At 40.8% G+C, this 27,875-nt stretch overlaps 1 protein-coding gene across 2 annotated transcripts in view; it reads left to right on the forward strand.

Annotated features, from left to right (window-relative positions):
• Positions 1 to 25,576, forward strand: part of REDIC1 (regulator of DNA class I crossover intermediates 1) — a 90,867-nt gene extending 65,291 nt beyond the window's left edge. For both annotated transcript variants that reach the window (XM_083182941.1, XM_083182942.1), the window contains exons 5-6: positions 22,401 to 22,467; positions 23,618 to 25,576. In XM_083182941.1, the coding sequence (XP_083039067.1) occupies positions 22,401 to 22,467; positions 23,618 to 24,019 (469 nt within the window). In that variant the 3' untranslated portion in view covers positions 24,020 to 25,576. The remainder of the gene's footprint in view (positions 1 to 22,400; positions 22,468 to 23,617) is intronic.
• The last annotated feature ends 2,299 nt before the right edge of the window (positions 25,577 to 27,875 follow it).

The following is a 27,875-nucleotide window of genomic DNA, read 5'->3' on the forward strand; positions in this document are numbered from 1 at the left end:
GTACCTCACTTACACTTAAAAAATCTGAATAAAGGGCATAACTGTTTCTTTAGCAAAATATGTAGTGCTGCATACCAGTACTCAAGAAAATAAATATTTTATTTTAAATGATAAAGCTCATTTTGGCCCTTCTGAGCAACATTGCTTAAAATGTCACCGAGTGTGTACGGTACGAAAAATGTGCGATCCCACAGGAGTTTATTAATTATTATTATTTATTAACAGTTTCTTATATAGCGCAGCATATTCCGTTACACTTTACAAAGGAGACAGTGATACGTAGTGGTTAACATTACTACCTCACAGCGCTGAGGTCATGGGTTCAATTCCCGCCATGGCTCTTACTGTGCAGAGTTTGTATATTCTCCCCGTACTTGCGTGGGTTTCCTCCAGGCACTCCGGTTTCCTCCCACAATCCAAAAATATACTGGTAGGCTAATTGGCGCCCAACAAAATTAACCCTAGTATGTCTATGTGCGTGTACATGTGGTAGGGAATACAGATTGTAAGCTCCACTTTGGCAGGGACTGATGTAAATGTTAATTTAAAAAAAATTCTCTGTAAAGCGCTGCGTATCAGTTCCTAAACCACAGATGGAGTTTAGGTAAAAGTTGTTTAAATATTGATTGTAAACAGGGGAGATACTACTTTCCAGGATATACCTTGCAGGATCCCTCTAGAGTACACTACAGACCAGTTTGTGGTACTTGAAAATAATATTGGTAATGGTGGAAGAAGTTTGCCATTGGGACTAATCACATCCCGTCACTTCCGGTTCCCGACCCACAATCTACTGGGAACTACCCACGCTGCCCTCAGACATTAGCGATCATCTGCTCTGCACTGACACAGGGGGGCGGAAGCAGCAGCATTAAACCTATAGGCATTAGCGGGAACCCCGGATACAGTACAAAATCAGCCACCAGAACAGGGACCCGATTCCTGACCGCACACTACTCCACTACTCCTTAATAGAAGTTTCTACATAAGGACACACACATCACTCCCACTCGTAAGTAGTGTTCATATCAAATTAAGGGATGGTGTTACTCATAAATAAAAAGTCTAATCAAGGGGTATGTAAGAGATAAAAAGTTGGGAACCGCTGCTCTTGACCAAAGGTGACCAAAAGTTTGATCGCAATCAACTGGTTGACCATGGACATGCGAACAGTAGATTGCGATGGAACCAGTCTGCAGCAGCCAGCCCTGGTTGATTCTTATTGACTAGCCATCGATCATCTATCTTTGATCTTAGCAAGAGTGTCTACTGTATCTTTCAAGTGTAAGGGTATACAGTCAATTAATGAAGATAAATCGGTCTGTCTTGGCAATCATAGGTCTGCGAGGTGGGTTAGTAATATTCTTAGGAATCGATGGTAGTACATATATTGGTGGAATAATGGAATCTCCTACTGTATGTGGATAAAATCATATTCCTCCCTTAATGAGATATTAATCTTCTAGCTTTTGGAATTTTTCCTTGAGTCGGTTGATTTGCTTTCATTTTGCTGTACAACCATATATATGCTTCTTTGACATTGTCATCTTAAGAATTGCTATAGAAGGAGCCCATGAGCAACAAAAAGATTAACCCCTTCACGACATTTGACGTATATATACGTCATGGCCGGGAAGTACTTCCCGACACATGACGTATATATACGTCATGACTTTAAACTGTCACTGCGTCTCGAGACGCAGTGACAGAGGGACGATGTCTGCTGTCCCTGACAGCAGACATGTCCCTGCATGCCCAGGGGGGGCTGCGATGTCGCCCCCCCGTCGGCGATCGCTGTGATTGGCTGTTCAGTGTGAACAGCCATTCACAGCGTTTTCCTGTGTTACCAGCGAATCAGACGCTTGGTAACACAGGTGTCAATCACCGCCGGGCGTCAGGGGGCATGAGGGGGTCATCGGTGACGATGACACCTCACCCCACCCTCACCCCACCTGCCCCCAAGGCTGTGATTGGTCCGTGGGACCCACGGACCAATCACAGCCAAGGCGCGACATTTAAACTAACGGTGACTGCGCTGCAGACGCCATTCCGGTCTGGAGTAGCGTGCAGAGCGGTCACCGTGCCTATCTGCCGTGATACTGACCTGATCCTTGCTAATACTTACCTGATCCTTGCAAATACCTTACCTGATCACTTGATCACTGCTTGTAGCGTGCTGGACGCTTCCTGGATCTGACTTCCTGAGACTTCCTGCTGCTGCTGCTGCAGTGTGATAGAGAGATAGAGAGAGAGAGATAGAGAGATAGTGACAGAGAGAGCTATATTTTGTGTCTGCTACCCCCCCTTTTTGGGGGTGCAGGGGTTTTTTATATATAAATAACTGTCGCTGCTGCTGCAGTGTCATAGTGATAGATAGTGATAGATAGTGAGAGATAGTGATAGATAGTAATAGATAGTGAGAGATAGAGAGATTTGTGTCTGCTACCCCCCCTTTTTTGGGGGTTCAGGTTTTTGTTTTTATATATATAACTGTCAGTGCTGCTGCTGCAGTGTCATAGTGATAGATAGTGATAGATAGTGAGAGATAGAGAGATAGAGAGAGATAGTGACAGAGAGTGATAGAGAGTGTATATTTTGTGTCTGCTACCCCCCCTTTTTGGGGGTGCAGGTTTTTTTTTATACATATAACTGTCAGTGCTGCTGCTGCAGTGTGATAGATAGTGATAGATAGTGATAGATAGTGAGAGATAGAGAGAGATAGTGACAGAGAGTGATAGAGAGTGTATATTTTGTGTCTGCTACCCCCGCCTTTTGTGCTGATCACTATATCTGAGGTGATCAGCAACTTTTTGGGGGTGCAGAGGTTTTTTTTTTTTATATATACCTGTCAGTTGCTGCCAGTTGCACCAAAGGTTGTGCACCTGCTGCCCCTCACTGGTAATCAGTGTCGCATCACTGATCACCTTTTTTTTTTTTTTGTGGGTGCTGTGTGGTCTTTTTTTAATTTTTTTTTTACACACACTGTGATTTTGTGGGTGTCCTGTGGCCACTGTGCGCTGATCAGTGACGTACATCACTGATCAGCTTTTTCGGCACAGGGTTGATCTATTTTTTTTTTTTTTGATCAAATTCCTGTTGCCTTTGAGCGCTGTTCAGTGACAGACGTTACTGACCAACATCTGTGCTCAATTTTTGGTGCAGGACCTTTTTTTTTGTTTTTTTAACCCCTTCAATTTTTTTTTTTTTAACCCCTTCAATTTTTTTTTTTTTAACCCCTTCATTTTTTTTTTTTTGTATAAAGTATTTTTTTTGTTCTGCACTACATACACACAACACACTACATACCCCCCGGGTTGAAATAAAGTTTGTACCCCCCCCTACACTATACACGTGTTGAAACATTTCACTACCAGTAACACAAAAATAAAAATGTCATCCCAAATGTCATCCCAAATGTCATCCCAGTCATCCAGAAGAATGTATTCAGTGGAGGAGGCATATGCCATGCTTGCCTCTGATTCTGACACAGCCAGTGAGGCAAGCGGGGAATTTGAAGGATTCGTCTTAAGCTCCTCTTCCTCCTCTGGTGATGAGGGACCCCCTCAAAGACGCCCCCGTAGAGCAGCTGAGACCCCCCCCCCAATAATTGATCTCGTATGGACCCCACCACCAGACAATTTTGAGCCCCAGGTTCCTGAGTTTTTGGCCATGCCAGGAATCCAATTTGATTCCACAGGTCTCAGAGAAATTGACTTTTTCAAATTATTTTTCTCTGATGATTTTATAAATTTAATGGTGGACCAAACTAATTTATATGCCCAGCAGTTTATTGCTCAAAACCCCACGTCATCATTTGCTAGGTGGACCCCTGTAGATGCAGTAGAGATGATGACGTTTTGGGGTCTGGTGTTTCATATGGGCATAGTAAAAAAGCCACAAATTAGGCAATATTGGAGTACAGATGTTCTGTACAGCACCCCATTTTACCGTATGGCCATGACTCGGACTCGTTTTGAGGCAATCCATAAATTTATACATTACACCGATAATGCACAGTGCCCACCCAGAGATGATCCCACCTTTGACCGGCTATTCAAAGTCAGGCCGGTCATTGATCATTTCAGTGCCAAATTTGCAGAGCTATACATCCCTGAAAAATTTATTTGTATTGACGAGTCCCTTATACATTTTAAAGGAAGGGTTAAATTCCGCCAGTACCTTCCCAGTAAGAGGGCAAGGTATGGCATAAAAATGTATAAGCTGTGTGAAAGCACCACAGGGTACACCCACAAGTTTAGGGTATATGAAGGGAAGGATTCAAGAATTGAACCGCCAGAATGCCCCCCCTCCCTCGTAGGTGTTAGTGGCAAAATTGTCTGGGATTTAATGCACCCCTTCCTGGATAAGGGTTATCACCTCTATGTGGATAACTTTTACACCAGCATCCCCCTGTTTAAGGCCCTTGGTTCAAGAGGTACAGCAGCTTGCGGTACTGTGCGCAAGAACCAAAGAGGCCTCCCCAAAACGCACATTGCCCAAGTAATGAGAAGGGGTGAAAGCAGGGGAATATGCACCGAAAATATGTTGTTGGTCAAATATAAGGACAAGAGGGATGTCCTTATACTGACAACAATTCATGGAGACAGTACCACCTCCATCCCTGTACGAGGTACCAGTACCCACACCTCAAAACCAAATTGTATCCTAGATTACAATAAGTACATGGGCGGAGTGGATCTTTCAGATCAGGTACTGAAGCCGTACAGTGCCCTGCGGAAAACAAATATCTGGTACAAGAAGCTGGCCGTGTATATCATCCAGATGGCACTGTATAACGCTTACGTGCTATTCCGTTCTACCGGCCAGAGGGGGACATTTATGCACTTTCAAGAGGAAGTCATAAAGGGCCTAATATTTGGGAACCAGCAGGCAGAGGGCCCCAGTACTTCTAGTACTGGCCCCCGTATTGTACCAGGGCAGCATTTTCCCAACGAAATCCCCTCCACTGCAAGAAAGGGCAGGACACAAAAAAGGTGCAAAGTTTGCTATAAAAAGGGAATAAGAAAGGAAACTATTTTCCACTGTGAAACTTGCCCCGACAAACCCGGCCTATGTATAAAGGAGTGTTTCAAAATATACCACACATCGATGGATTATTAGGTTCATCATTTCACCGTGCATCGGGGGTCTTGCTAATGCCACATAGCACCCACCATTCATTCCACCAGAATCTGAGCTGCAAAATCCAAAAATCACTCCTTCCCTTCTGAGTCCTGCCATGCACCCAACTGGTATTTTTTGGTCACATGTGAGGCATTGCCGTACTCTGGAGAAATGGGGGCACAGATTTTGGGGTGCTTTGTCTCCTTCATTCCTTGTGAAAATGAAAAATTTTGAGCCAGAAGTACATTTTTGTGTAAAAAAATGTAATTTTTCATTTTCACAGCCCAGTTGTACCAAAATTGGTGAAACCCCTGGGGGTTTGAAATGTACACTATACCCCTAGATGAATTCCCTGAGGGGTGTAGTTTGCAAAATGGGGTCACTTGTGGGGGGGTTCCACTGTATTGGTAATGCAACATAGCACCCACCATTCATTCCACCAAAATCTGTGCTGCAAAATCCAAAAATCACTCCTTCCCTTCTGAGTCCTGCCATGCGCCCAACTGGTATTTTTTGGTCACATGTGAGGCATTGCCGTACTCGGGAGAAATTGGGGCACAGATTTTGGGGTGCTTTGTCTCCTTCATTCCTTGTGAAAATGAAAAATTTTGAGCCAGAACTGCATTTTTGTGTAAAAAAATGTAATTTTTCATTTTCACTGCCCAGTTGTATCAAAATTGGTGAAACCCCTGGGGGTTTGAAATGTACACTATACCCCTAGATGAATTCCCTGAGGGGTGTACTTTGCAAAATGGGGTGACTTGTGGGGGGGTTCCACTGTATTGGTGCTTTGGGAGTCTTGCTAATGCAACATGGCACCCACCATTCATTCCACCAAAATCTGTGCTGCCAAATCCAAAAATCACTCCTTCCCTTCTGAGTCCTGCTATGCGCCCCACTGGTATTTTTTGGTCACATGTGAGGCATTGCCGTACTCGGGAGAAATTGGGGCACAGATTTTGGGGTGCTTTGTCTCCTTCATTCCTTGTGAAAATGAAAAATTTTGAGCCAGAACTGCATGTTTGTGTAAAAAAATGTAATTTTCCATTTTCACATCCCAGTTGTACCAAAATTGGTGAAACCCCTGGGGGTTTGAAATGTACACTATACCCCTAGATGAATTCCCTGAGGGGTGTACTTTGCAAAATGGGGTGACTTGTGGGGGGGTTCCACTGTATTGGTGCAACATAGCACCCACCATTCATTCCACCAAAATCTGTGCTGCAAAATCCAAAAATCACTCCTTCCCTTCTGAGTCCTGCCATGCACCCAACTGGTATTTTTTGGTCACATGTGAGGCATTGCCGTACTCGGGAGAAATTGGGGCACAGATTTTGGGGTGCTTTGTCTCCTTCATTCCTTGTGAAAATGAAAAATTTTGAGCCATAACTGCATGTTTGTGTAAAAAAATGTAATTTTCCATTTTCACATCCCAGTTGTATCAAAATTGGTGAAACCCCTGGGGGTTTGAAATGTACACTATACCCCTAGATGAATTCCCTGAGGGGTGTACTTTGCAAAATGGGGTGACTTGTGGGGGGGTTCCACTGTATTGGTGCTTTGGGAGTCTTGCTAATGCAACATGGCACCCACCATTCATTCCACCAAAATCTGTGCTGCCAAATCCAAAAATCACTCCTTCCCTTCTGAGTCCTGCTATGCGCCCCACTGGTATTTTTTGGTCACATGTGAGGCATTGCCGTACTCGGGAGAAATTGGGGCACAGATTTTGGGGTGCTTTGTCTCCTTCATTCCTTGTGAAAATGAAAAATTTTGAGCCAGAACTGCATGTTTGTGTAAAAAAATGTAATTTTCCATTTTCACATCCCAGTTGTACCAAAATTGGTGAAACCCCTGGGGGTTTGAAATGTACACTATACCCCTAGATGAATTCCCTGAGGGGTGTAGATTGCAAAATGGGGTGACTTGTGGGGAAGGTTCCTAACTTTTAGCACTTATGGTGCCTAGAAACCTACATGGTGCCTAAAAAAAAATCTCATAAAAAGGAGGCTCCAAAATCAAGTAGGTGCTCCTTCTATTATGAAGCCTGTGGTTTGGTCAACGTGCACACTAGGGCCACATATAGGATATTTTTGAAAACACAAGAATTGGGGGAATCAATTTTTAGTCACATTTCTCTAGTAAAATCTACTGTATTTGTTAGAAAAATGTATTAAAATTGAAACTCTGCACTTTGTTTTAATTCCTGTGAAACACCTAAAGGGTTAACAAACTTCCAAAATGCTGTTTTGAATGCTGTGAGGGGTGCAGTTTTTGAAATGGCATCATTTATAAGGGTGTCTCACATACAAGTCCCTCAAAGTCACATCAGAACTGAACTGGTCCCTAAAAAAATCAGTGTTTGAAATTTTCTTGAAAATTTGAGAATTTGCTAGTCATATTTGAAGCCTCCTAGTGTCCAAAAAAATGAAAAGGGGGTTGAAATAATGATGGCAACATAAAGTAGACATATGGTCTATGTTAGTTATTAACTATTTTGAGTGGTATGATTATTTGTCTCACAAGCAGAAAATTTAGCATTTTGCATATTGCTAAATTTTCCATTTTTTCACGATATTTTGGTATTTTTCACAAAAAAACACAGACTGTATCGACCAAAATTTACCACTAACTTGAAGTACAATGTGTCACGAGAAAACAATCTCAAAATCACTGGGATAAGTAAAAGCAAAAAAAAGTTATCCCCACTTAAGTGAGACATGTCAGATTTGAAAAAAAGGGCTCTGTCATGAAGGCACAAACTGGCTCTGTCATGAAGGGGTTAAACTTAAATGACTAAGAGAAAAGAACCCACCTACACAAAAAGGGGCTGTAGATCTGGAATAAACTAAAAAAATCATAAGAAACAGAAAATATGAAAAATAAATCTAGAAATTCTATCAGGAGACTAAAGAAAGAAGTCACATTTTCAATTTAAGAAACTATGTACTAACTAATGAGGAGGGAAAAGTCCTGAACAAAGAACTGAAATATTCCCCAACATTACATACAGTATGGATCAGTTAGCAAAGTATTTGGATATCTATAACTTTTTAAGGGAAATAACACTTAAAACATTCACTTTGAAAGAGACCAAAAAGGAAAAACTAACAAAGCAGAACCAAAAACTGATGATCCCCTAAAGAAATGAATAAGTCAACCTTTTACCCCATACACACATAACTATAGATATTTCTACCAAAGTAGTGAGAATTTAAGAACAAGCAAAAAACTAAAAGGATGTTTAAACTCCCTAAGAAGGAAGAGGACATTGTATGACAATTACTCTATAGATCGACAAAAAGGTAGTCAATTGTAGACTATGGGCTGTACTTTGCAAAGTTATTCAGGTTTTCCTGGAACCAACCCCATCATTGGCCTCTGCGCATGTGCGCTCTGCGGTACCACGCAATAGCCGCAGCAGCATTCAGTGCACCTATCATTTAAGACCCCCTTTTCATGCTTGTGTAAATTTATACATCCAGAATGTAAAACTGTATCCTGTACTGCAATCTTGCGCACTAATATTGCACCCAGTTTGCTTTGGAAAGGCGATTTTTGACAAATGCGTCTTTCAGGAACATAAATCTCAGTGCTGGGCACAGTCCATATCATGGGCCTTATTCTAGTTCACTCTTTCTGACAAAATCCTTCTTAGATGGACAAAACCATGTGCACTGCAGGTGGGGCAGATGTTACTTGTGCAGAGAGAATTAGATTTGGGTGGGGTTTTACTTCAAAGTGAGATCTACATTGCAGTGTAAAAATAAAGCAGCCAGTATTTACCCTGCACAGAAACAAAATAACTCACCCAAATCTAATTCTCTGCACATTTTACATCTGCCCCCCTGCAGTGCACATGGTTTTGTCCATCTAAGAAGGATTTTGTCAGAAAGAGTGAACTAGAATAAGGCCCCATGTGCAATATTCAAGCAGAAAGTGTAGCCTACTTTTCAGTTATATTACTCTGCAGCCTCAGAAGGGCTAATTACTGCACTGTAGTGATGCATGTGCAAAGCTTAGTGATTATTACAAAATATGTAAAACCGTTTCGGTATTCCCTGTGCACTTTTAGCAAATAGTACTTTTTTCCATATAGTCTTTATGACCATTTGAAAGTGTATTCAGTGGCTAAGTTACAGATACTGTATGTCCTCATACATCTTTGCTGCAGTCATGCCAAACTAAATAGTAGTCTTGGCACCCCAGTCGTGTGAGTAGCTTCTAGCATTGGGCATCTTTTGCTTCTTTTAGCATTTTTTTTTTCAATACCCAGTTAATCTTTGTCCCAATCTTCTCAGGATGGGTTACTATATTTGGAATTGTTTTTGTATGAAGTAATGCAAGGTTATTTACTTAAGGTGCATACACACTGTACAATCTTCCCAGAGTTGTTTACAATACAGATGGTACATGTACTTGAAAAATGTTCTTGACAGATGAAAGATTTTCTTGAAAGATGAATGAGGAGACTAATTTAAATACTGGGTCGGCTTACAGGGGGGTGGGCACAACTTCTAGAGGGTATAGTGTCGGCCATTTTTACTCTTGCATTTGTGGTCTGTGGCCAGTTTGGTGTGGATATTACCTAGTAAACGCTGTTGCATTGCTATTTTGTGATGGATCTCTTTTGTTACCAAATGATGACTGCATATGCTGGAGTTGCGCTGGTACACAATTGGGAGAGGTCACAGAAGCGAAGGATTCGATCTTGCTGGACAATGGAGTAGCTCTTGCGGAGGGATTCTCTCACATGGTGCTGCTTGTTCATGAGCTCCGTGAAAATAACCCAAATGACTACAGGAACTTCTTGCACATGGACGACACCACCTTCAGTGAGTTGTTGGGTCTAGTGAGGTCTTGAATCCAGAGGCAGAATACTAGGCTGCAGAGGGCCATACCTGCTAAGGAGAGGCTGATCGTAACCCTGTGATTCCTGGCACTGCCAGATCCTTGTAGGACTTGAAGTTCGGGTCTATCATCTCACCACAGGATTTGGGGCTCATTATACCAGAGACCTGCAAAGCGATTTATTCTGTACTCAGGCAGCAGTACTTCAAGGTAAGAACTTTATTGAAGTTTCATATTGCTATATGCTGCTCACCACTGTATACCCACTAATTTTAAATTGCTGTCTCCCTAATGGTGTGTTGCTTTACACCCTATTTATGGCCCCAAGTGTCATTTGATTAAAAGCAAGTATTAAGCCTGTGGTTCCCAAATTGTGTGCCGTGGCAGCCTGGGTGCTGTGGAAACTTGTAGGGGTGCCTTGGCTTGATGGTCCGGGACCATTTCAAATTATTTATGGTTATATTTATAGGCATACCTTGTTCTGGTTGCTGCCAACATAACATATGTAGGCCATAGTTGATGCTAACTATGAGTTCATGAATGTAGACGTGGGGAAAAATGGCCGTTCATCAGATGGTGGATCTTTGAAGGAAACCCTCTTTATAAGAGGCTCATCTCCAAAAGCCTCAATCTCCCTTCTGCCTCAAATTGCAAACGTCGCAAACATGGCCTTAATAATGTGACTGTGGCAGATTAGGTCTTTGCATTACAGGAGCATATCCTTAAACCCAATGCTCAAACAGGTTTGTCTGGCTGGACCACTTCAGGACATTGCTACTTTACACATAGACTCACATAAACATATTTTTTTTTAATGTGTATTTTTTCACATATATTTTCCCACATTTTTTTACTTTTGAAACACCCTTTAAAACTATTAGTTGCTTACACATACTCTACATTCTATGACACTTTACACTCTATTACACTTCAAAGCTATATTTTATTTATGTGATGCCCTGGGGTGGTTTTGTTGAACTGGTTTGGGGGTGCCCTGCCCCCCAGGCATGAACCCCATAGTACTAGGGACCTGCTCGAAAGAGGTGACCTTAATGTGGTGGACAGGTACATATCTTTGGCCAAGTGTATGCTAACAACCTCATGAATGAAATATAAAAGGAATATATGTTAGCAGTAATGACTGGATAGTGCACCTGCAAACCCTATCTGTGTTGCTCAAACAGGTTTGACCAGAGAGAGGAGAATCTCTAATTATCGCCTTTCCAGAGGGGCATACAGGAGAATGTGTTTGGCATTTTAAGCAACCGCTTCCATATTTTTCACACTGCAATAAACTTTAGAGTGGACAAAATAGTTTTCTTGGCATGTTGTGCACTTTATAAAGTTTTTGAGACACCGAACACGTCAAGCACACCAAAAACCCACTGCAGCACTGCCTGATGTCTCAGACAACATAGATGCAGAAAGCTTTACATCTGTCCACCGAGCATGGGTTCCTGAAGTGGCCCCTGTTGAAGCCAAAAAAGTCAGGGAAGACTACGTGCAATATTTTTTTTTTCCATCAATAAATTTTTATTGGTACAGATTTTGCATGGGGTACAAAAAAGAAAAAGGGAACAATAGGGGGGAGGGGGGGGGGGAGATGGACACAAGTAGAATCAAAATACATAACAGTATATAGTATGTCGCTTCGCAGAGCGATCAATAGCATAACAATTAGAAACAATTAGAAAAGGAAACACAGTCATTGCTAAACATAGCATAGAGTACAACTCAAATAATCCTATCCCTCAGGGTGTACAGGTATCCGTGGGTAATCCTATCATTGTTGAGCGTCCAGGGATTCAATCAGGCTAGGCTGTGGCATGTTTGATGAAGGGGTGGAGGGGAAGAGTGAAGCACCTTCACCTTCCGTAATGTATGTGTGCCATGGAAGCCAGCGAGAGTGTGGGGGAAGAGAGTGAGGGTGAGAATGGAAGAAAGTTAGTCTCCATAAGAAAATGCTGGTTCGTTTTCAGAATAACTTGTACTGAGGATGGGGGGGAAGGTTGTTTCCACAGCTGAGCCAGGTGTGCACGTGCTGCAATGAGTATATGTCCTAGGACATATCTTTTCTCCGGTGGGATTTCTTGGGGGTAGATATGGAATAGGGCAATGGAAGGGTCAGGGGTAATAACGGTCTTAAGAACAATTGCAAGTAAGTTAAAGACTTCAGTCCAATACTGTAGAATTTTAGGGCAAGACCAAAATATGTGTTTCCCACACATCCACACAGTCTCCAACATTGGTTGGAGCAGGACGGCCAGAAGGTGTGTAGACGATCTGGGATCAGGTAGAGTCTGTTAATAAGCTTGATGTGCATCTCAGTGTGGTTTAGGCAACGAGACATTGTGTAGGAGGAAAGGAAGATCTGACGCCACTGTGAGGAAGTAAATGATTTCCCCAAATCGGACTCCCATTTTACATGGGAGGACGTCTTGGAGAAACTAGTAGGGGTTAGTAAAGTTTTATACCAGAAAGAAATGTCTCCTCTCGTATTTAACAAAAAAGGCCTAGAGTGAACCATCTGGGAAGAGGCATCCGAAGGGGAGTAGGTAGCGAAGTGGGCTTTCCACCAATGTGCTAGTTGTAGGTAGTGGAAGCATTCCGATGTAGGTATTGAGAATTGGTGTTGTAGGGAAGAGAAGGGAAGTAGGGAGCGGGTGCCTAGAATGTCTCCTAGAGAGAGGACACCATTGGTTTTCCATATGTTTACATTTAGATTGGGTATGAGTTTTGCTATAGTTTGGATGGATATGTTAGACACCGAAGCTGTCGGGGCAGGGAGAGTGGTCAGTATCTGATCCTATGCATGCAAAGTCACTTTCGTTGATGGGAGCAGGTTTGGTTGAGCAGGTCTGGCATACTTCGGAATCCTAATTAAATCTGATAATGGTATATTGGGGGTTCGAGATTGTTCAATGCTCATCCGCGCTGTAGGAAGGTCAGATTCAGTGTAATATTTAATTGAGGCTAAGAGGCATGCTGACTGGTAGTGGAATAAGTCGGGGAGATCCAGTCCACCGAAGGCTCTAGGGAGCAATAGCTTGGAGCGAGCCATTGCTGGGGGTTTGGTTGACCAGACGTATTTTGTCAACATGGAGGAAGCTAGTTGTAGGGATCTCTTGGGAAAAATGTAGGGGATGGTGCGGAACAAATACATTCATTTAGGGTAAGCAGGATAGGTGTGTACCCAGCGCTGAATAAACTGGTGCAGCTGGTAGTTTGTAAGGGGTTAACGCCCTAACCCAATAGGAATATACAAGAAAAAAGGTTTTACAAATAACCAGCGCTAAGTAGATAATAAATAAAAATGATCTTCAATGTGGTATTTCTTTTTTCTGCGTGTGATTCTTCCTGGTATAATATGGAAGTGAACTTACAATGCACTTCAATCAGGTGTGCCCGTAACGGTTTCTTTAAAGTAGACTTCACAATGCAGGAAATATCAACATGAACTCAACTTACATGGAAATTCAACCTCGCATACCCATCAATGGTTTCTTTGTCAATTGACGGTCGTAGACATCAGGGGACAGGTAAGAAGAATTTAATACACAATGATCCACTGATCCACACGACAAACATAGGTAAAAGGTGTCCAAGTTAAAGCAGTGCTGATGAGCGGGTGTCGGCGGCTTCTCCCTCCGTGCTAGGCGTGCTGCAGACAACGCCGGGTAACGAGGGTGGTAGTGACGCTGCCGGGGTCCGTCCCGCTGCTCCTGCTGACTGATATTGCGGCCCGATCAACGCGTTTCGGATATTAAGTATATCCTTTTTCAAGATGTGCCACCTGGATTGCAGGGAGGTGCTTTTAACACCGGCCTGCTCCGTCACATGATGTTCAGCCGGCCAATGAAGTTTAACCTATATCCGACTCTAGTCTATTCACTCTATCTTAGTATAGTGCACACATAATTGAATAAGTTTAAAATACCTAATTAAAAGATGCATAATTAATAAAAATACATGTTAAAAATACAATAAAATTGACCTAAAGCATTAATATAAAAAGTTGACATAAAAATCGACATAAAAAAAGCAGACATAAAAGCTCCATGGATTACAAAAATTGCACATTATACAGAATTGATTCAGCAGCTTATAGAATTAATTTAGCAGCATAAACAAACAATGTTTAGTGACTTAACTGACTAAGAACTCATTATAAGCCGGACATTTATGAGAAGGGGAAACAAGGGGAGAAAACAGAAAAAACATAGTTAGTGGTATATTGGTAACACCATACCACCCCCCTTATTTTTCATATAAGCCATTTGTATTCATAGTCCACATTGAGTCCTTTAGGGACCATGGTATTGAGAGTGAATATACATTTCATTTCTAATTTGGCTAAACGTTCCTCAACATAATTTTTTCTCCAACTGGACTTATAAATTTTGATTCCACAAAATGACTTTAACCCTCTCATATCGCAATCATGTTTCTCCTTAAAGTGCAAAGACACGTTATGCAGTTCATAGCCTTTTCTAATATTACGGGCATGTTCGGCTAAGTGGTCTTTAAGGTGTCTGCTGGTTCGCCCAACATACTGCTCTCCACAGTGGCACTACAACAGATACACAACGTTCTTTGAGTTACATGTAATGAAGTCATTGATAGTAAATTTTTCATTATTTACATTCGACTTATATTCTGTAATTTTAGGTGCAAATTTGCATACTTTAAACATTGGACAGATACCACAGCGGTAGAACCCCTGGGATAACACTCTGGTTGTTCTTTTAGGGATGGTTTGAGCACTCCTAACCAGAATGTTACTCAAATTGTCCGCCCTGCGGTATACAAATTTAGGACGATGTCCCACATATTCTTTAAGAAGGGGATCCTTAGTAAGGACTCCCCAATGCTTATTTATAAGCTTCTCCAGTTGTTTATGCTGGGAGGTGTATTTAGTAATAAACCGTATTTTCCGGTTTAGTAATTTTATTTTTAGTAATGGGAACAGCATCCAAAGTTTTATTATATGCCTCATCTACCCAAATCTGATTGTACCCTTTTTGATTGAAATTTTCTCTCATTTCACCTGCTTGGATCTCATAATCGCTGGTGTTGGTGCAATTCCGTCTAAGCCTATAAAATTGACTGGATGGAATGCTCTTTATCCAATTAGCGTGATGGTTACTCTCGCTGCTTATATAAGAGCAGCAGTCTGTCGGCTTCATATAATTTTTTGTGCAAATTTTAAGATCTTCAATAAAAATGGTTAGATCAAGGAAATTGACAGAGGATGGACTGATGGTGTATGTCAATTCTATATTTTGATCATTATTATTTAGATACACACAAAAGTCATTATGTTCCTTCTCATAAATGTCCGGTTTATAATGAGTTATTAGTCAGTTAAGTCGCTAAACATTGTTTGTATATGCTGCTAAATTAATTCTATAAACTGCTGAATCAATTCTGTATAATGTGCAATTTTTGTAATCCATGGAGCTTTTATGTCGGCTTTTTTAATGTCGATTTTTATGTCAACTTTTTATGTTAATGCTTTAGATCAATTTTATTGTATTTTTATTAATCATGCATCTTTTAATTAGGTATTTTAAACATATTCAATTATGTGTGCAATATACTAAGATAGAGTGAATAGATTAGAGCCGGACATAGGTTAAACTTCATTGGCCGGCTGAACATCATGTGACGGAGCAGGCCGGTGTTAAAAGCACCTCCCTGCAATCCAGGCGGCACATCTTGAAAAAGGATATACTTAATATCCGAAACGCGTTGATCGGGCCGCAATATCAGTCAGCAGGAGTAGCGGGACGGACCCCGGCAGCGTCACTACCACCCTCGTTACCCGGCGTTGTCTGCAGCACGCCTAGCACGGAGGGAGAAGCCGCCGGCACCCGCTCATCAGCACTGCTTTAACTTGGACACCTTTTACCTATGTTTGTCGTGTAGATCCGTGGATCATTGTGTAATAAATTCTTCTTACTTTACCTGTCCCCTGATGTCTACGACCGTCAATTGACAAAGAAACCATTGATGTGCATGCGAGATTGAATTTCCATGTAAATTGAGTTCATGTTGATATTTCCTGCATTGTGAAGTCTACTTTAAAGAAACCGTTACGGGCACACCTGATTGAAGTGCATTGTAAGTTCACTTCCATATTATACCAGGAAGAATCACACGCAGAAAATAGAGATACCACATTGAAGATAATTTTCATTTATTATCTACTTAGCGCTGGTTATTTGTAAAACCTTTTTTCTTGAAAATTAATTTAGGGAGTAGTGACATCTTGAATGCTGCCATACGCCCCATCCAGGAAATGTCATAAGTCAACCAGGAACTGGTTAAGTTGGATAGAGTGTTGAGTAGTGGGGAGAAATTGACATTGAAATCATTTCTTGTGTTAGGGGGATATGTATACCTAAATATTTTATCGAATCTGTTTGCCAGTTATATTTGTAGGTTGACTGTAATTGGGGTAATGATTTGGTGAGGTTGATCGGGAGGGCGTCAGTTTTTGTGGTGTTAAGTTTATAATAGGAAGCAGTGCTATAGGAGGCCAGTGTGTCGTGAAGGAAGGGAAGGGTTCTGGTGGGATTAGTTACAAATAGCAATACGTCATCAGCAAAGAGACTGAGTTTATGACAAAGGGGGCCTATTTGCAGACCTGGGAAGTTAGGGTCATTGCGAATAGATATGGCTAATGGTTCTATAGAGAGGACAAAGATTAAAGGGGATAAGGGGCACCCCTGCCTGGTACCATTTGATATCACAAAGGGGTCAGATAGGAAACCGTTGCTGAACACCCGGGCCGAGGGGGAGCTATACAGAGTCAGGATCGATGTAAGAATTCGATTTTTGAAGCCGAAGCGGGACAACACTTCTTGCATATACTGCCAGTTCAGCCTATCAAATGCTTTTTCAGCGTCTAATTGACATCAGAGAGAGAGTCAATTAAATTGAATACCCTTCTGGTGTTATCCGAAGCCTGTCTTCCAGGCACAAACCCTGTCTGGTCCGGGTGCACCAGCAACGACAGGATTTGGTTGATGCGAAGTGCCATCAACTTGGCGAACAATTTAATATCACAGTTTAGCAGTGCTATGGGGCGGTAATTTTGACATAAGGCTGGATCTTTTCCTGGTTTGGGTATCGTCACTATACGGGCTTCCACTAATTCCGGAGGGGAAGAGCCCGTTGTAGAAAGTTCATTAAAGAGGTCTGTCAAGTATGGGGTCAACAGGTCACTAAATGTAATGTAGAAGTCAGTAATAAACCCATCTGGGCCTGGGGCCTTATTGCGGGGCAATGTTTTAATGGCTGACTGGATCTCACCCTGCTTCCATGGCGCATTAAGGGAGTTCAATTGACTACATGCAATATTTTATTTGAGAGTGGACAGTGACATGGCAGGAAGAACTTATAAATTAAACTAATCTTTCATAAATTACCAAATTGAGATATTTTTCTACTTAAAAAAAAAAAAAAATCTATTTAAAAATGTGCTTTTTATTAAAAACAAAACAGGGTGGTGTCCATTTAATAACATATATCTTATGTGTACATATGGGGTAATATTTAATGGAGATCATGAATTTGTAGTAGCATGAAATGCTCTTCTTTCAAAGTGCTATGTGCGCAAACCCCCAGCATTGTTTAGGGGAGCTAAATTGAATTGCATCAAACATGTGTGAATCGCCCCCTGTGTGTACATTGTAGGGGGAAACGCCAGATATGAAGGGTAATTGGTGGTGGCTGGGGCAGAGGGCTGCAGTATTCTATGTAACGGTAGCACCAGGTGCTCGGGTAGTTGGTCATCGAGTGCACATGCCATTGCATCATATACAATCTGTTTGAATCTTCGTGCCTGGACGGGATTCATTTTTTGCATCTCGAACCCAACATTCATGGAAAACCATGAATTCTTCCGGGGGTTTCCTAAGGACCTCCTCTGCATGTTTAAGAAAATAATCTCTTCTTGAAAGCAGGTTAATGAGGTGGCATGTCGACCTTAGTAACTTCCTGGTCTGTCAGAGCACTGATGTCAGGGTCCATTTCCAAGTCCCAGAAAACTAGCTAGAATGAGTTAAATATATATATATCAAAACAATTTATATTTTTAAACCAAAAACATAGCCTGTAGAAAGACCATATTTGTCAAAAATGGAAGGTGTGCAAGTGAAAATGTGACGATATGGCAAATATCCATGGTTTAGATTGAAGGAACGTTGAACAGGTACATTATAATTAATTCCAAGTTGCACATGACTAGATAAATCCATAGCAAAGTGTCCACTAGAATACTTCTCCAGTCTAAAGTTTGCTCATAAAATGTATGTACTGTATATATGTACATACTAGTAAAAAAGCTTTGAAAACTAGTCTGCTAACTTCTGTGTTTGTGCATGTGTGAAAATGAGATGTATTTTCACTCTCTGCCTGCAGATGACATTGTTTTGGAGACTCAAGGACACTAGTCCAATGGTTAGCACCCTCCAAATAATAGCTACCGAGTTGCCATGCCCAGCAAGATATATATATATATATATATATATATATTTATATATATATATATATATATATATATATATATATATATGTATATGTGTTCCAAACGGTGGCACCTAGCGGATATTGCAGCAAAATGAAACTCATGGAGACATGTGCCAAAAGTTATGTCTGTTTGCTGCAAAATCAGCTGGGTGCTGCCATTTGAAATACACTCTCTCTCTCTCTCTCTCTCTCTCTCTCTCTCTCTCTCTCTCTCTCTCTCTCTCTCTCTCTCTCTCTCTATATATATATATATATATATATATATATATATATATATATATATATATATATATATATATATATATATATATACACACACACACACACACACACACACACACACACACACACACACACACGTATCTATATTTACATACCAGTTCATCACTGCCCGACTGCTTATCCTCTAAACCCTCGGGCAGTCCTGGCTTCTGTGTGCATGTCGACTTTCTTTTGGGGTCTTGTCCACGGTGAAGCAGAGTTGGTTATAATACCACAGTGATGGCTTGTGAACTTGAGCCGTCCCTGCTCCCGAACATTGGGAATCCTCCACTCTATTGTGCTCCTTCTTGAAAACTGTTTGCAAATTCTGAATCCTCTTCTTGACCCAGATGATGTTAGCATCATTGTATTGGCTTTTATTGTATGTGACAAGTTGTTGGAATGCTGTTTCCTTCTTATGGTTGTTGCTGTAGTATTTGCTATTTACTCTCCAAAGACAATCATTAGCTTGGTAAAGATTGATGAATCCAGTCCAGAATTCTTTTTTTTGGTTGTCACTTAACATTTCTGTAATAAACATTGTTATACAAAAAAATTGTTAAAAACACCCCCATAAACAAAAACTCATAATACACAAAGTAAACTACAACAAACACCAAATACCACACTGACATTAATCCTTTAGACACACAAGTTATCCCCTTGTACCCAATGTAAAAGGTTGTCCAATTATAAATATGATTATTACTGGGCAGTGTGGGGGCAAATATACATGGTGCAAGCAGGCATTAAAACATTTTAAAATGTATACACGGCCACTAAATACAAATACGAGTCAGCAGCCTGCACAGATCAGTCAGATCCGTTCAGGCTGAATAAAATAAATAAAAAAAGCCCCCAATCAGCCCCGGTCTCAAAGAGCTGGTCCTGGCTTAAAAAAATCATGGGACAAAAAAGGGTTCCCTGTATTTTAAGAACCAGCACCAGGCCCAACCAGCTAGCAGGGTAATGCCACAGCCGGGGGACACTAATTATATAAGTTCCCGCAGCTGAAGCATTATACCCCCTGACCGGACATCCCCGGCAGGGAACCTGGGGGGGAGTGGGGACCCCTCCAATAAAGGGGTACGCCAATCCAGGATTAACCCTGCCCAGGCTGAAGCCCGGAGCCCCTGTTTTGTTGGCACGAGGCTGATGGAAATGGTTTCAAAAATAGAAATAAAAGTATTATGTATTGTTGTGGAACTGAGACCCAGCAAGCCTGCACCGCAAGCAGTGACTTGGAACCAATCCCAGGATGTGGGGCATTAAAGGGCCTGCTGGAAATTATAGTTACACAACAGTACAAATAGTTAATCAAACACACACTGACACCCCAGTAAAGGATAACTTTATTACATATATCCCATACACACTGATACTTAATTACCTTGACATGTAGTCATGTCCGTCCGCTGGTCCTAAAGATAATCCATTTTGGTACCTGTTGAAGGAAATTATACTTACCAGCCCCTTTGGCGTTTATCACATCCTCTTCGTTCCATGTAGGCATCCAGGTACTTGGCAAAAAAACAAACCGCTGGTACCCGATGCCAGAACGAACAGCGAGAAACACTGAATGTAGTGTTTACATTCAGCGATTCTAACTCTGAATGGCACAATTGGTCGCCTTGTGGCCAAACCGGAGTCCGCTTTCGATAAGCCGACACCTGATTGGTGGCTAGTGTGTGTATGGGGCGTGATCGCTGGTCACAGGAGCATGCTCCTGCAACCAGCGGCTTCCCCCGGCAGAGTGTCATTTTCATCAGCTAATCACTGATGAAAACGAGACACTGGGCTATATGCCCACTGAGTGATAATTGTTCAGTGAGCATATCGCCCAGTGTGTAAACAGCTTTATTAAATTTCACTGTATGTTTGTAGAAGAATAAAAAAAAATATATATTTTTTTTTAATTAGCGAGGTGTCTCTCCTCCCAAGTATAATCAGCCTGGGCTCTTATACAGGGGACAAAATGAATAGGGGTCCCCTGTATTTTAAGAATCAGCACCAGGTTCTTGGACCGGTCCTGGTTCCAACATTATGGGGGACAAAAAGTGTAGGGGTCCCCCGTATTTTAGAACCAGCACCAGGCTCCAACAGCCAGCGGTGTACTGCCACAGCCGGGGGGACTTTTTATACAAGCTCCCCCGGCCATCACATAACACCCTGGCTGGTCAACCCTGCCTGGTTCCCTGCAAGAGTAGGTACACCCCCAATATAGGTGTCCCCCCTTCAAAGGCAACCCCCCCCCGGGCAGGGTTGACTCCCGGGGCTGTCCCAGGCACCCGTTGGCAGTGGGTGCCAGGCTGATAATAAATTGTCCATTGGTGGTCAGTGTATGCTTAGATTTGAAAAATAAAACCATGGGTAGCCAGTGGGGTGGAAGTTTTATTTTTAAAAACATTGGTGGTCAGTGGTTTCTTTAAAATCAAAAACTGTACATACTCACCGCTATCCTTGGTGAGTGCCCTCCTGGCAGCATGCTCTCCAGTCCAGCAATGCACTCTCCAGTCCACTGTCAGCGCTGTGTGATGGCGGAGTTCAGGAGGCGTGGCTTCCGACGACTGTCTCCCAGTGCATCAATCATCTGCCGCATCCACCCGGCAAACGATGACAGAGCAGGTAAAAATTGACCTGCCTGCACTGGCGATGAACGCGGGTGATGACCGACCGGCAGGCATGTGCATCGTCGTTCGTTGCTCGTCGGCTCTCCCCATACACACTGTACAATTTTTTGCCCAATATCGTTCATAAGGACTAAAAACAATGATATTTCTCATAAAAATCGTACAGTGTGTATGCACCTTTACTTCGCAAGTGTGGGAAACACAGTATGTTTCCTTTCGTATGGCACCATTATAGAATTTGATGTTTAAATAAATGTTCATATCTCACTTGGGGCCTTATTTTGGTTCATTCTTTCTGACAAAATCCTTCTTAGATGGGCAAAACCATGTGCACTGCAGGTGGGGCAGATGTAACATGTGCAGAGAGAATTAGATTTGGGTGGGGTTTTACTTCAAAGTGAGATCTATATTGCAGTGTAAAAATAAAGCAGTCAGTATTTTCCCTGCACAGAAACAAAATTACTCACCCAAATCTAATTCTCTCTGCACATGTTACATCTGCCCCCCCTGCAGTGCACATGGTTTTGCCCATCTAAGAAGGATTTTGTCAGAAAGAATGAACCAAAATAAGGCCCTTAAGGACATCTGTTTTCTAGATTTATATTTAACTTAAGATCCTTTCTTTTGCATCACTATAGTACCAATACTGTGGTGATAAGCTGCTATACATTTATATACTCTATCTCAAATTGTTCCACTTATGAATTCTTCCTTCTTCCAACGGAATATGCTGCGCTATATAAGAAACTGTTAATAAATAAATAAATAATAAATATTTGTTCTTCAGTCTCATTTCCTGGTTTCTGTAACTGGACTAGATTTGGCATTCTGCAGGAAACGCTTAATATAAGTATGTGTTTGTGTGACTTCTAAAAGTCCCAGAAAATTAATTACTATTGAAGGTACATATATTAAAATCAAGAGAAATCACGTCTTTGTTGTGTGATTATTTTGTGTACTTAAAAAAAAAAATAATTAAATGTCACTTTCCTTGTTTAGATCATCACAGATGCCAAACATAGATTGCAGAATTAATCCTAACACAATGAATGGTCCATCCAGCCAGGTACATGATAATGATTATTCATTAATTATCATATCTCAAATTCTGTTATTTTCTGGGTGCAAATGTAGTCAACTGTTTTGCTGTTTTTTTATTTTTAAATATAACAACATAACAGTAATGTTAGCGCCAGCGGCTGTGTGCTGCTTAAAGGAGCAACACTTGAATTGCTTTGAATTGGCCCCATCTAGCTGCCGCCGGTACATAAATCATGTGCATTCCCCCATAGAGGTAAGGAGCAGCATTAGCCTTTTATTATATATGATACATGGACATATTTAGTATAATGGCTGTGATATAGACATTGTAATACTTTTCTAAACATTGTTTTGGACATTTGAGAGCTTTTAGATTTTTAAGAACTAATACTTAAAATTTACGCTGAAAATCAAAGGTTTGATAAATGAATCAAATTTGAGCTTTTAATAATCTGTATTTAAATGTGACGGCTAAAATTTTATATACAACATACAATTGTATATAACGCTTTAGTTCCAGAAAAACATCATTTTCTTTCAGCAATATAAATAAAAATACTGTCAACAATAAATCTTAAAATTGCAGTAAGTATAAAAATTCAGTTTAATCAGCTACAGTAGATGTTTTACTACCTATGGGGAAAAACGCTGGTCTGAAAAATGCTCAGTGCATACACACTTAGTGTTTTTCGACTGCTTTTGCAAGTTTCCCCAGGGTGGGTGGCTTCCTATAGTGGGACACTATGGAAAGCCGTCCACTACCTCTCTCTGGTAATGCCAGCAGATGAACGGCTGGGCCGGCGATTATTCGGGAGTGTGCATCAATCCTCATTGCTGCCCTGTACACACTGGACGGCTTTCAAGCTGAATGCCGCTCAAACGAGTAAACTCAGCTGAAAGTCTCACAGTGTGTATGTGCCTTAACTGTTTTAAATGTATATTAAATGCACTTAATTCTTAGACTTTTGAGTAATGCTGGGTACACACTTGGCGATATATTGCTTGTTGAGCATATCAGCCACTCTTCCAGCAGGTTTATTGGTCGTCAAATAAGTTGGCTAGGTATGTACCCAGAATAAGATGTATAGTGAGCAATCTAAGGTTTATTCCAAGAATTTTTTGAATTTTAAATAATGTATTGTTATTGGTACTATTGACAAACACATCTATTGCAGGAATCAAACTATGAAGAGAAGGGAGACATAACCGGTGAAGCTAATATGAGACAAGCATTTGACACTAAATTAAATAAAAAACAAACCAATTCGGAAACAATACCTGCGCCACAATGTTGTATGTATGGTAAATGTGAAAATGATACTGGTGTTAGTTTGCCAAAAGACAACATTGAACATGTCCTAGAAATAAAAATGAATCCATTGTCTTTGCAGTGCAGTAAATTACATGAAACAAAAATGGGCATGTTTGAAAATCAGGAACTTTGCTCTCAAAATAACAGTGAATTATGTAACAGTGGAAATTGTGACATGTCTATTCAGTGCACTATTGCACAGGAATGCAGATGCACAGTATGTTTTTCTGACTGCTATACTAATTCATCATATTACTGCAACTAAAGACCACTGGGAGGCAGAGCAGACCACAAAATTGAAAATATTCAAAACCTAATATATACATCCATAAAGAAATTGTACTATTCAAGGGAAACGGTAATGTTATCTTTGAATAGCTGTGGTTATTTAAGGTAGTCTTTGTTAGCTTAGTGTTGCATTAAACACACTAATTGATTCTAACATGATCACCAAACTCAGAAGAAACAGTTTTCACCTTACGATAACGAGAATAGCCATACGTTCGGGATCAATGAGAAGAACTTGCTTATGTACCAGTCCTGTTCTCATTGATTAAACATAAAAGTTTGTTGCTGCTGTTAAGTTTGGGGAGATGTGAACTGACTTGGTGTAGTAAAGGTGTTTCCAAACTTGGTCCTCAAGGAGCACTAACAGTTCCTCAAGGAGTACTAACTGTTCATTTTCCAGGTCACTTTTGGATTTTTAAAAGGAGACTAAAGGTGCGCATACACGGTGTGTTTGCACCGTGCTTTGTGATTCGCGCTCCCACGGGCATCTCATGACACAGTACAAAAAGTATGTGCTGCAGATAGTTTTTTGTACTGTCTTCTGATCGTATTGCATCACACGCAAATCGCATGCGATGCGATAAAGTTCAAAATGCATGGGAAAAATCTTACTGTGTATGGGCACCTTTAGGGCCAAAAGAATCAAGCTTAAAAAAGTGATAAAATGAAGAGTGATAAACAACCAGCCAATCATCTCATAACTGTCATTTTTCCAACCCAGTTGGTAACATGACAAGTGCTGATTGGCTAGTTGTTTATCATTCTCCATTTTTTGATACATGGTACATGTGGCCCAATTTGTGATACACAGTACACTTGCCAGATAACCTGGTAAACATGAACTGTAAAGGCCCATACACACTGGGCGACTTTGAGCTGAAAGCAGCTAAGTTTTGTCTTGAGCTGCTTTGAGTTTAAGAGCCATCCAGAGTGTACAGGGCAACGGTGAATGCTGATGCACGCTCCCGCATCATCGATGGTCCCACCGCACATCTGTTGGTATTACTAGCAGACGAACGATAGGGTGGACAGCTTTCCATAGCATCCATACACACTGGACAAAATTGCCCGGTGTGTATGGACCTTTAGTGCTCCTTGAGGACGGAGTTTGAGAACCACTGTTTTATTTTATTGTTATCTATGTTCAGTTTCAGGTTTACATTTCTATGTCTTGTTACTCTTCCAACTTTTTTTTTTTATATGAGTCAAATGTAACAAATCTTAATTTATGACAGTGGCGATGATTTTGGCGAGATAGTCATTAAGTGGCTTCAGCAAATCCTGGGCTGTTACATTTGGCTCCTTGTGTCCTTCTACCTAGGATGTTATATTTCACTCACTTGTGTCACAAAAAGTCTGATTTCTTTGTGCAGTTTGTTGAGTGATAGGCAATGTTGTATTTACTATGAAATGTATACAATATGCGGTTTGCTCATTGTTTGAGATGGTTATTGTTTTAATCTACAATCTTAGTTTTAAAGAATGGCCTCAAATACTATCTGTATTGTAATAAAGACTAAACTACTGAACAAAGGTTCAGCTATATTTTATGAATTATTTCATGGCACCATAGAAATGTAACAGACTGTTTAACGATGCAGTTTTTTCTCAGAATGTCAGTGTATTTAATAAATTAAAGATTATACTGTAGTTTACATTTTTAATAGCAACTGTTCTTTATTTTTCTAAATAGTATTTAATTTTGCCCATATCAGTGAGCAGTTTGATCACAAATTTCCTTGGCATTTCATGCCGGCTAACTAACAAAATTATTAAGCTTTGCAATCCTACCTGGAATTGGTGGTTTAAAGATTACCACAGAGGTGAGAATTAAAATCTATCTACGGACAGGTCTATTCTCCAAATCTAATTAAATCCAGCTGGTTGCTTTTCTGTGTATCTGTATTACATGGATTAAAGTTGCTTTTGGCATTAAGTGCACCTGCTACATTGTTACTCTGCTTCTTATTGGCTTTTCCTTCCCCTGGAACATGCCATAAATGCATTGTAACTCATAGCAATGATCTGTTGTTCTCCTTCAACTTTACAATTCTACCTGTACAGATGGAACCACCTTTATATATGCCGCTCTTGGTGCACCATTTGGCGAGGCACACCAGAATGGGGTGCACGGGAGATGCTTGCATGCCCCATTAGCAGCAATGGACGCATGAGTATGCGAGACACTTGCACAAGATGTTAAGCTATGGCGTTCCGGCGGTATAAACAAGCGTGACTCCATCTGTACATCCATATTTACAAATAAGTGATGTCAGATTGCACGATCATAAATATAACATAAGAGACTGTCACCAAGAAGATTAACTAGAGCAAAACAGTGAGGCATCAATTGAGAAAGTAAATACAACAGCCAAATACAACATAAAATATCTCTCCATATACATGGGAATACTGATGTTACCCATCACATCGGCTCAAATAGGAATGCAATATACGGGACATTTTTTCAATCCCAGGAATTGGGATTGGCCTCCCTTATAAAAGAAACCCACCCTCGCACTGCTCAGTTACTCACGTGTGAGGTGCGGCTGGGAGCGAAGTGGCAGTTCTACTGGGATCGGTGGTGGACTCTGAACACGTCACGCAGCGCAAACCCACACAGCTGTAGACGGGAGAAGCCGGGCAGCGTCTGAGCGGGTGCTCAGCCACTGCCCAGCATTAAAATGTGCATGCATTCAAATTGGCCCCCAGGGCACAAGTGCTGTGCTGAGCAATGGGTGTGATTTAGTAAGCCAAGCCACAACTAGGTACACTGCCCATTCTTTTTGAACTCATTTGCACTATAGCCTTGCCAGCATTCAAGGGCATTTGACATGAAACTAATAAAAAAAGATTAGTTACATAAGCTTATGAAATAAATATTAGGGTTATTCCACGCCAAAATAAACAGGTTTCAGATTTTTATAAAACCCCCAAATCTTAGGCTCATACAGTATGTCCAACGGTCTTCAAGTTATATGCCTTTAAAGTATCAATGTTTTAATACCAAATTTGCTATTAACATTTTTTTCTAATTTTATCTGCAGCTCAGCAAAAGTTTGATTTTCTCAAAAAAGCCAATATTTGATTTGAAAAAAAAAAAAAAAATAAATCACAAAAATATAAATATATATAAAAAATTCATACTGCTGTTAATAAATCCCCATAGTTTGTAGGATTTCATACGTGACCTTTAAGCACCCAAAAGATCCAGTGGCCCAATGTAATAGCCTCCAAAAGGGGCAATCATTTACCAGGCACGGTTTTGCTTTATAACTGCTGCCCCTTTAAAGATATCTCCGAGTTCACCCAGCATCCCACAAGGCCGCTGAACTTGGAGGCTATTACGTTTGGCAGCAGATCTTAAGTTTATCCATGCTTGGCCACAGGTGACTTACAGTAATTAGCACCTCAGTAAATTTGGTTTGCGCTCTGCCTATTTGTGGGGATTTACGTTGCGTGTTTGTGTAGAGACAATTCAATTTTCCCAATAATTTTATTTGCAGTGTTTTTCAGTAAAGTACTGTGTGTTATAACCTAAATTTAATACATGAGCAAGAGTTCTTTAAAAACACTTAATTTACTTTTTGGTTGTTTCACTGTATACAGTAGTGGCACAATAATATCTTATGCAAATACCTTCTGCAAGTGATAACTGGGTTCTGCGTGCACTTAACACGAATCAATTAATGAATATGTATACACAGGGATAAATTATATCAAACAAATAAGCAAAAAGATATGCAAAAAAATGAAAAACATATAAAACAAATGAGTGAAGGGAGCGGAATTTCACTTCACTTCAGCATTAAATGTCATTAAGCTAGGGTGCA

The sequence above is a fragment of the Crinia signifera genome, chromosome 4 (assembly GCF_055691185.1).
Source record: "Crinia signifera chromosome 4, ASM5569118v1, whole genome shotgun sequence".
Taxonomy (NCBI): Eukaryota; Metazoa; Chordata; class Amphibia; order Anura; family Myobatrachidae; genus Crinia; species Crinia signifera.